At 33.0% G+C, this 11,052-nt stretch overlaps 1 protein-coding gene and 1 long non-coding RNA gene across 5 annotated transcripts in view; one reads left to right on the top strand and one right to left on the bottom strand.

The window, feature by feature from the left end:
• Positions 1-11,052, top strand: part of LOC149490632 (uncharacterized) — a 43,883-nt gene that overhangs the window by 16,908 nt on the left and 15,923 nt on the right. The window contains exon 1 of one of the 2 annotated variants that reach the window (XR_016317131.1): positions 9,104-9,222. The exons of the other annotated variant lie outside the window; for it this stretch is intronic. This is a non-coding gene — a long non-coding RNA (uncharacterized LOC149490632). Of the gene's footprint in view, positions 1-9,103; positions 9,223-11,052 lie in introns of those variants that run through there. 2 annotated transcript variants of the gene reach the window in all.
• The window catches only part of LOC149490631 (uncharacterized), a 37,066-nt gene continuing 26,492 nt past the window's right edge, over positions 479-11,052 (bottom strand). For all 3 annotated transcript variants that reach the window (XM_089706853.1, XM_089706862.1, XM_089706858.1), the window contains 7 exons: positions 10,685-10,882; positions 10,378-10,474; positions 10,139-10,295; positions 9,017-9,217; positions 7,897-8,057; positions 6,372-6,527; positions 479-3,092 (listed from right to left, as the gene is read on the bottom strand). In XM_089706853.1, the coding sequence (XP_089562979.1) occupies positions 2,934-3,092; positions 6,372-6,527; positions 7,897-8,057; positions 9,017-9,217; positions 10,139-10,295; positions 10,378-10,474; positions 10,685-10,882 (1,129 nt within the window). In that variant the 3' untranslated portion in view covers positions 479-2,933. The remainder of the gene's footprint in view (positions 3,093-6,371; positions 6,528-7,896; positions 8,058-9,016; positions 9,218-10,138; positions 10,296-10,377; positions 10,475-10,684; positions 10,883-11,052) is intronic.

Here is an 11,052-nt window from a genome sequence, read left to right as displayed (position 1 = left end):
AATTTTAATCAATATGTGCTTCTACTTCAATTTAATCAAGAAAACACTTATAAATCATAAGTTTTTTTTTCTATATTTATAACAAACTAGCAAACCGGGCGAACTCCGTTTCGAGAGAAGACACCTTTTCTTTGCTATAAACCTCACGGAGCCTGAGACCTTTCCAACGAATGCAAAACCGTGGAAATCGGTTCGTGCGTTCTGGAGTTATAGCGTCAGGAAGGAAAACCCGACTTATTTTTATATAGTAGATAAGTAAATAACAATAGCTAATATTTAATTTATTTTATTTCTCATTGTATACTCAACAATAACAAATTAGAATGGTAAACAGAAAAATTGTAACCTATTCCAATTTTTAATTCCATTAGAGACTTACTCACTGAAAAAGATTCACATTAAATTCCGTCCATCCGTTCCGTCCGATTGGCTAGAATCTTACCACAATTAAATGGATAAAAAGTAACGAGGAAACAAAATAAAAACAAACAGATTGATTTTTTGTAAAAACTTTATTAGGCAACAAGCATAATGATGTACTTACTAGTAGATAAATAAATATATTAATATCACTGAATTCCGATATATGGTTTCGTTATAGCTAAAACTTACTAATAAATAATATTGTTATATTATACCTTTACAACTTTAACATAATTTACAATTAACTTATTGAAAACACTTTTACATATTATGTACCTATTTATCATAAATAACATTACATCCGTACCAAAGATTTAACCATTTTTACTAAAGATCTGCAAACAAATTTCATTAATAAGAACCGTTCTTTTTCAATCTGTCTCGGACTTTCCACGTTATACATAGTGATGTCACATACAATTTAATATTTTCAACACAAAAAATAATGTGTAGCGTCACAGCGGTTCCTAAACACTTCAATGCAGTAGACTTTTATTTATAGTTGGCGTAATTCCAATGAGCTTTTCTCCAAAATGAAACTGAGAAACACTTTGTTTTATATTTTCAATTCTTAAGTGTGTTCACTTTAGTGATCCATTAATAGTTAGAGATCCATTTAGTTGAGAATTAAACAAAATATTCAGAAAATAGATCACGAAATGTGCCTAAAAAGCGAAGTGGTTCAAAGTGGGATTACGCAAACATAAATAAAAACCCAATCTGTATGTGGGCGCACGGATATCTAGTACAAACTGGATTATACTGGTTACATTGTATGATAAAATGATGTTCCAAAAATGTTGATGAGATGGTCAAATAAGGTTCTTGTACTGTACAATTTTGACATAGAGAGAACTTGGGTTTGATACAAAAGTTCTTTAGAATTTAGATTAGATTTAGAAGTAAAAATTTTAGTACATTAGAGATATCTACAACATAATATTTCATAATATTATTGAGGTTTTAAAACCATTGACCCCACTGAAATGAACTGTATTGGAACATGATTGGAGCTTAATAAAGGACTGTCACACGCAAATCATGATGCCAAATAAATTCTAAAACGTGTCCAGTCGATGACATTCGTGACAAATTGAATATGCCTTACAACTGACGTCCACATATAACGAAATAATTGGCACTAAACTTATGTGTAATTAATGTGTAGTGTATAATGTATTGATATTGATTTTGTGGATGGCAACAATATTATATTGACACACAATGTTGAATGTTTCGTACAAATTGTGAAATCAATTCAAATTGAAAATTCAATACAACGCAGCAAGGCTAATAAAATCATTCCTGATAACGATAAAATCTTTGAATAAGACAGAAGTACGTATTACACTAGCTGTGAACCATGAATGGCCATTTTTATGAAAATAACTGAGATTTTTATCAATAATTTGACCAATAGTGCCAATAGACAAGTTCTTCAATATTATCATGTTTATCGTGTTACAAAAAAAAAACGCAATGCTTAATCTTAAAAAAAATTATACGCGACGTTACATTATGGGCGGTGTACTTATATAGATTATATTATTTATAGTCCTTATATTTTGGTGTCTTTAAAAAAGTATTGCAGATTGAATTATATGAAATACATATTATACGAATCATTTGAACTGATTTTTTTTTTATTTTTGTCACCAATATAGAGTTTTCAATTCTTTTGAATTTAAAAGAGACGTATTTATGGCACGTAGCTATTTAGAGAAAGATCAGTTTAGAACCACAAGTAATTTTTATTACTTTTACTTTATACTGCATAACAAAAGCCGAGATCAAATGTTTTATTTTGCAAGTAATAATACAAGAAAATTTATCATCATTTTAATACGAATATTGATTAAAATCCACTATGTGTTCTACACTATGTGTACTAGTGTTTACAAATATAAAACAATGCTATTTACAAATTTCTGATTCCATACTTTTATACATATTCATTTTAATTTTAATTAAAACCATCTCTAATTTTATAGTCTTTACAAAACATTTTTGTGACGAACACTTTTCAATTTATTCTCCATGTTAAAAAATAGCCCAAAAAGCTAAGAAATCAAACGTGAATTATTTATATCTTTATTTTTATGTTAATCACATAACAGACGCCATTGAATAAAAAAATATATAATATACGAATACTCAAACACGACTGCGTATAACGTATTATAATTATTAATAAACGAACAGATATAAAAAAAATAATTAATTACAATTCAACAATACAATAACACGTTCGATTAAACAATCCGCCAATATTTATTACAATAACATCTTTGGAACATTGGAGTACAAAACCTGAACTGTCTTACTTAACTTTAAGCGCGGGTTCTCTTTAATCTGGTTTTGTCGTATTTCATATAGACAACAGACTATTAAACTGACAGATCCCTGGTTTAAAGTTAGACTGTGTTTAAATTGTTTTGTGGTAAGACCACAACTATCTAATACATTAAAGCTCAATATATTTGTTTAAAATGTATTAAAATTATTTGCTATCACGTATTTATAACGAAAAGCATACCAGAATGCGTAGCTATGGCTAGTTTCTTGTGATATATGGGCACTGGACAGAATTCCATCGACGTCACTTCGGCTAAGGGGAATTGGTCCGGACTCTTCTTCCGGGGCTTGTTTAAATGGTGTTGGATATCCGACTACAATTAAATAAACAATTATTGTAATTATAAATACTTTAGTTTTTAATTTATGGTTAAGTTATAAGAGAACTATTGGTGATACAAATTATTAAATGTTAAATTTTATGTTCGTAATATCACGTATTTATTATTGTGCGTTGTATTAAAAATAACTCAGTCAGATGATATTTAATAGAACATTCTTTTTTATTTGTATAAAAATATATTCATTTTGTAAAAAATCAACATATCTTCATAACAAATTATTGTTAAAAAATAAATAATAAATAAATAAATAAAATAAATCTTTATTTCACCTTTAGATTATACAAAATTGAATATGAGGCTCTGGTTCTCTTGCTAGGCATAGCCTGTGTTAAGAGAGCCAGTCCCTTCCCTTGATACATCTTGGTCTTGTTAAAGGTAAAAATGAAAAGAAAATTTATACAAAGGCAAAATTTAAAATAAAAATAAAAATAAAAGGGAGAATAGCCAACTCTGTGAATGTGTGCTGTGTGTGTTTGTGTGTGTGTTTGCGTGTGTGTATGTGTATGTATGTGTGTGAGTGTGGGTGGATGTGTGTGAATGTGTGTGTGTGTTTTATTTATTTGAGTAACGAGTGAACGTGTTGTGTAGTAGGTATAATTGCGGTGAGTTACATTAAGAATAATTTATTTAACTTGTGAGATAAGGAGATTTTCTAAGCCATCGTAATCATATTCGTCTAGCCATGATAAAACTGTTTTCTTAAAGGTGTTCCTATTTAGCTTTTTTACATTAATTTTATTGCTCAATTTGTTGTATATACGAGGAGCTAGTACTCTGTATGATTTGTTAGCAAATTTACTTTTAATAGCAGGTACAGGGCATCGATCTATCCGTTTATTCGCTATTTGAAGCGTAGGTACAGTATTAATATGGTATCTCTGGAGAATATTTAAGAAATATAATTTGCGGACACTAAGCACCTGTGCTTCTTTGAGAACTGCAGTGGTAGGACATCTAAATGGAAGTTTCAAGGCAACTTTAATAAGGCAACGTTGTGCTCGTTCCACTTGTATTAAATGCGTTTTTGCCATACCACCCCAAGTGCATATGCAGTAGCGAAGCAAACTTTCGCACAACGCTTTGTAGGCCAGAATCAAGATGTTCTTGTTGGCAACAGCATTAAGTGACTTAAAAATATACACCAGGCGCCGCATTTTAGTCGCTAGGTAATTCGCTTGCGGTATCCATCTTAGGTTATGGTCTATTTGAATGCCTAGATATTTACAGTGCTCTACACGCGTTAAGTTTATACAAGCACAACTACTGGTATAGTGATGATGTCTGTTACACGGATAGGTATGTAATTTAATATTAAAATCACTAGTAGGCAATCCAGTTTTTGTTTTTGCGAAACAGATAAGATTTGATTTTCTTATGTTGAGCGATAGAAGGTTGTCCTCAAGCCATCTAGATGTCGCCGCCAATCCTGCCTCTGTAGCTATTTTGACGTCACGCCAGTTTCTGTGGTGGAATAGGATGACAGTGTCGTCGGCGAACATAGTAATGTCAGCGTTGGGTATCTGCATCATGCACAGTGGGTTAATGTAGATCAAAAATAAGATTGGCGCGATCGTACTTCCTTGAGGGATACCGTACCGAGAGCTAGTTGCCTCGTTGCTAAACTGGCCATCTACTTTAACACGCTGTGATCTGTCAGTAAGATAGTCCTGGAACCAATTCAAGACCACTCCTCTGATTCCAATATTTTGCAATTTAGCAATGAGGATTCTAGACGACACGGTATCAAACGCCTTTTGGAGATCTAAAAATATTCCCAGGCACTTCTCACCACGATCCAGATATGTAGTTATAAGTTCGGTAAGTCTTAGCGTCGCATCCTCAGTTGAGACTCCAGAACGGAAACCAAACTGGTGTCGTGAAATTATATTATTTACATTTAGGAAGTCGATCAGTCTTTTGGTAACAACTTTTTCTAAAATTTTAGAAATACTGGGTAGTAAGGAGATCGGTCGGTAATTGGAAGGTTCTGTAGCAGTACCCGACTTGAAAATTGGTACTATTACTGATTTTTTTAAAGACGAAGGAAAAATTCCAGAGCTCATACTAAGATTGCATAAAAAGGTTATTGGGTCAACTAGAATTTGAGAGAACTTTTGTAGTATATGAGAAGTCAAACCGTCCCACCCCGGCGAACTACTCTTTTTCATTGAGTGAATGATCTTATTAACTTCATATGAGTCTGTTGGTATTAAAGCCATGGAGTGGAGCGGCCCGTCCTTACTTGTCGCGTTTCTGGAAAGTTCGTCCTCTGTTTTATCAATAGAATTTAAAATTTTGTTTGCTAAATCCTGCCCTACCCCAGTGAAGAACTTGTTAACAATATCAAGAGACTCAACCGCATTTGTATTGTTACATAATAAATTATTAGAAGTTGCCGTTTTTTTGTTCATATTGCAAATTTCTTTTATCGTATTCCAAGTGTTTTTGATATTCCGATTATTAGAAAGTAACTGATTTCTATAATATTGATTTTTTTGTGTCTTAATGATTCTATTGCACGTATTCCTATAGCGTAAATAATTCAAATGCATAATTTCATTCTTCGGTTGGTTTTTAAGTTTTTTATGCATTGCGTCTCTTTTTCTAATAGATCTCAATATTGCAGGTGTGATCCAGGGTTTCAGAATTCGTTTATTTTTAGGTATTGTTTTATTTATAGAGCTTGCAACTATAGAATCTTTAATACAATTTAAAAGTATATTTGTTGCTAGGTTTACATCCGTCATATCATAAAAGTTAAATTTCAACCAAGGCTTTTCATTTAGTTTATCACCGAGTATTTTCATGTCAATGTTGCACTTACTGTTAGTCTGGATTTGGTTGGATATTTTTGTTTCTTCAATAAAGAGAACTATGGGCTTGTGATCAGTCAATTCAGGCAATACAACAGTTTGAAAAGGTTTTGAGGTTTTTATCATAAAGTGGTCTAAACAGGCATTTTTACGAGTTGGTAAGTTGATTCCTTCAATTAAACCGTGCATTGCAATAATATTCAGATAGTCGTTTGTGTGGTTACTTTTAAGTTCGTTAATTGTGTCAAGGTTCATATCCCCGGTGAGTATGATTTCTTTAGATTTAATATTTTGTAGTATTGTGTCTAATGAATGAAGGTAAGGTGAGGCGTTGGAAAAGCTGGGCGGTCTATAGGAACAAACGATGCTGCAGGTACCATTAATAGTTAATACGAGGCAGTTGCCTTCTACCATGTGCGGTTAAATAAAAACTTACCTTATCCAAATCTGAGGCATATTTATATTCAATTCCATAATATTTGGTAACCTCTTCGTATACGTAAGATTCCAATTTTAAAGGTTGCTCGGACTTCTTTTTCGAGTCTTTATTCTCTTTTAGAGGCACCATATCAATTTTTATCCGTACTTGCAACTGTAAAAAAATATATAGTATTATTTAAAATTTATTCGCCTGAATTTAACCAACGTACATAAACAAGGAAAAAAATGTTTACTATTATGTGTTTACCTTAACATTTATGATAATATTATGTCTATACTTTCGACGGAAATTTTCAATAAACTTTATTACGTCTTATGGTTCATTAACGCTTTTAATGATCAGCGTTTCCATCATATTTTTTATATTAATAATTTTAGTCAAATATAAATTGAAATGCTATTTTGGTTAATATAACGGTCCCACAGGACAGACATTGCCTAGTGCGGGAACCACTAGTGATTTTATTACTGTATTTTAACGTTTTTCTTTAAGAAACTGTTTTAAAGCATTATGTAAAATGTATGTATGTATGATTGATGTACGTGTCTTAAAGAATAAAGAATTTTTAATTTAATTTTATATTAAATAAATGAGATTACCTAAATTGCTCTGTTATATTTAGCATTCAAGCCATACACTTATTACTACATATGATAATTTTCAGCACATAGACACAATTATAGTCCTTTCCACCTAAGATGATTTCTGTGACACATCGATTTTTGACACGTGTAGAGATGTCGGTTACTGAAATCGTATCAATTGTTTCCGATAATCGATAATATTCTATATGGAAATGAAATCGATTTGAATAAAGTACCAAAATTAGTTTTTTCGGCATTTCGCCAACAATTAACTAAGGAAACTTAGCAAACAACAGCAACAAAGGTCAACAATAACAATTAGTAAAAATAACAGAATACCACGTAAAGTATCAATATAAAAATGCAACTTGTACACAAGGCTGACGTACTCGTACAGATGATTGACTCGATTGACAAACGATCACAAGATGGACGCCGATTATATGATTTTCCAACTCTATGATTTTTCAACGATCCATTTCATGTACATGAATTGCGTAGGTATTATATTTTTGTGTTATTTTATTTTATTTTTCATTATATTAAACTAAACAATACTGTTTTCGATTTATAAGCTTAACATGTTTCATTTTTATATTTTTGGTAATAATGCCGCCATAAATAAAAATATTATGCACTAAAATTATTTTAACTTTTTAAACATAAAATACGTAATTCGGAACACGATGAAGTGTCACAGGAATCATCATAGGTGAAAAGGACTATAATTATGATTAACAACAACAACATAATAATAAAAACTGTAATGTAAAATATTAAAAATATATTGTATTTTAGTTAGTTAAATACACATAAATATTTGTATGCCAGTTTGCTGGCGAATTGTGTGGACTATATTGTAATATATTGTGAAACCTTGTAGTTAACCACAATTCCTGCAAATAAATTATTTCATTTCATTTCATATAACTCACCTCCCGTTTATCATGGAACACGGGGTGCAGGAACATGGTCTTGAGCAGCGGCGGTATGAAGGCGGCGAGCCGTGCGCAGTGCGCGCAGCCGCACGCCGCGCTCACGGGGCCCAACCGCCGCCCCGACCCCCACCAGTCCACCTCGTTTATTGCTTGCGATACTGTGGAAACGGACATTACATCATCATCATCATCATCATCATCATCATCATCATCAGCCCATATACGTTCCCACTGCTGGGACACGGGCCTCCTATGAGGGTACAGGCCATAATCCACCACGCTGGCCAAGTGCGTGTTAGCGGATGACACATGTCGTCGAACTTTTTAATTCTTCGACAAGTCGGTTTCCTCACGATGTTTTCCTTCACCGTTCGAGCAGTGGTGATGTTACAACATGCGCAAATAAATAGACATTTAATTGGATCTAAAGGATAAAGGATTTAATTATAAATGACAATATATTTTAACTAGATAATTTATTTATTTATATTATAATAAAGAAAAAAGGATGTAATGACGATATATTTTATATGTAAGTATTCATATCACATACAGTTTCCATTACATGTTTTAATTTCACTGGCAGTAAAAGCGAAGACGAAACATGAAAAGCACTCGACAGAAGAACTGACGAGTTTAAAATTTAGACTGAATTTTCCAATACGTTATCTCTAGTATACGCCAACTTATTGTTATCGAGCAAAGCGACAGAGTCAGGATAGTTGGCGTGCCACTTGCACGACTTTATAGTGCACCTTACCAACCAACAGGTTGGTAAGTTGGATAATAATCCATATTACTCACCAATATCATAAGCAGAACAGCTATGACGTCAATGCTTGTGTATTGCAGTGACCTTATACATAACTAGCTGTGTCGCGTGGTTTCACCCGCATTACTCCGCTCCTGTTGGTCTTAGCATGATGATATATAGCCTATATTACTCGTGGATAATGTAGCTTTCGAATGGTGAAAGAATTTTTAAAATCGGTCCAGTAGTTATTATTATTATTTAGTTATCCTATTCATTACAATCAAACAAACAAACAAAGTTTTCCTCTTTATAATATGAGTGTAGATTACTACTCTTTGCTACTCAGTTAACTCCAGTACATACCAATATCACTGTTCCCAGTGAGTAAAGCGGCAGGCCAAAGCGGTTCCCGTGCTATATGTGTAGCTGTGAGCTGCACGTGCGCAGTGCCAGCGGTCGCCGCAGGAGCCCCCAGTACTGCAGTGGTGCCCGTCGCTGAAGTACTGCACGAGCCCGACCAGCGCCATTCTGCACCGCCAGCTCCACCGCACAGAGATACTACATCTGCGGTACAATAATAAATATTATATCCAATACTAGCTTACGGCCCGCGGCTTCGCCCGCTTTGTCTAAGACCTAATAAATTATAAATATAAATAAATAAATAAATAGTATAGGACATTATTACACAAATCGACCTAGTCCCACAGTAAGCTCAATTAAGGCTTGTGTTGTGGGTACTAGGCGACGATAAATATAATATTTAATAAATACATATATAGATAATAACAACCAGACCCAAGAACAAATAATTGAGTTCATCACACAAATATTTGCCCTGACCGGGGATCGAACCCGGGACAGTAGGCACAGTAGGCAGTTACTTTACCACTGCGCCAACCGCGTCGTCAAAATTATATTATATACTAAAACCTTCCTCTTGAATCACTCTATCTATTAAAAAAACCGCATCAAAATCCGTTGCGTAGTTTTAAAGATTTGAGCATACAAAGGGACATAGGGACAGAGAAAGCGACTTTGTTTTATACAATGTAGTGATAAATTATATACTAAAACCTTCCTCTTGAATCACTGTATCTATTAAAAAACCGCATCAAAATCCGTTGCGTAGTTTTAAAGATTTGAGCATACAAAGGGACATAGGGACAGAGAAAGCGACTCTGTTTTATACTATGTAGTGAAGCCTTTCCACTAAGCTGAAGTTAGTCACGAGTGGAAAAGCGGTACACATCTACTCGAACTTCAGCTGTAAAATATCGACTTTAACATAGATATATTTAGAGAAACAGACAGTATAAACTACGACATTTATTAAGTTTGGGGATTATAATATGTAGTTTGAAGTCGCTTCAACATACTTTTTTTTCATTTCTTTATATTGTCATTATGATATTGAAAGAAAGTTTTCAAACGTAATATATTTGGAATTTTGACATTTGAAATAGATTTTAAACTTTATCATACCGTTCACACAAGCCGAATGCGATTTCTCATCGTGGAATGGATAGAACACTGTAACGCCATCTTCTACACATGTAAGCAACGGAGAATCGGTGTTCAAATCAAAGTTTGCTGTAGCTCCATTAGAATATCCCACTATTATACACGCATGACCTTTATTCTGAAAAAAATAATTAAACTGTTAATAAAAAGGTATTAAATTATAATTTAATCTGAGTACAATCGTATTAAAATATACTTACATTGGACCAGCTAATGGCAGTGCTTTGAAATTTTTGATTTTTACTTCGGCACATGCGTAACTCCACTACAGGTTTCAACTTATACACCAATTTATCACTGAAACATACATACTTACATTAACTTGTTTTTATCATAAGAAATAGCCATTTTAATAACATGATGCTTCAAACATGAAAAAATATCCCATCCCAATATGATCCCTATTTTCGTGCGTTATAAGTACGTATTATAAAAGGTACTTAAATTACTAGCATAAATTCAATTTCAATAAATATTAAAAGCAATTGTTCATTATAGTATACTGACCCTTCTATTATCGACGACGGGTGAGGAACCGAGAAGATATAAGCGGACCCACTAGAACAGGCTACGGCCAATAATCCCAGCCTTGTGAAACCTTTTGCTTCCTCATCTTTTAATAGTTCACAAGTCCCAGAAGGACACCAATCCATACTCCACACTGTGCCTAGATCGTGTGCTATCCCAAAAACGAATGATGGAAGGCTGAAATAAAAATAATAATTGCATAACATAATGTAAAAACAGTATGTTGTTTTAGCAATAAAATGCTAATAAATAACTGTGGATTTTATTTTTAAAGTTGGTGTAAATTTTGAGGGTACTTTATGGAAACACAATAGCTGTTATACAAAAACACACTATTCATGATAATA

This window comes from Colias philodice, chromosome 2, assembly GCF_061535455.1.
Source record: "Colias philodice isolate Cphi_HAF_F1 chromosome 2, ilColPhil1 Martin Lab GWU primary, whole genome shotgun sequence".
Taxonomy (NCBI): domain Eukaryota; kingdom Metazoa; phylum Arthropoda; class Insecta; order Lepidoptera; family Pieridae; genus Colias; species Colias philodice.
The sequence above is the reverse complement of the archived record's forward strand: the minus strand, read 5'-3'. Positions and strand labels throughout refer to the sequence as shown.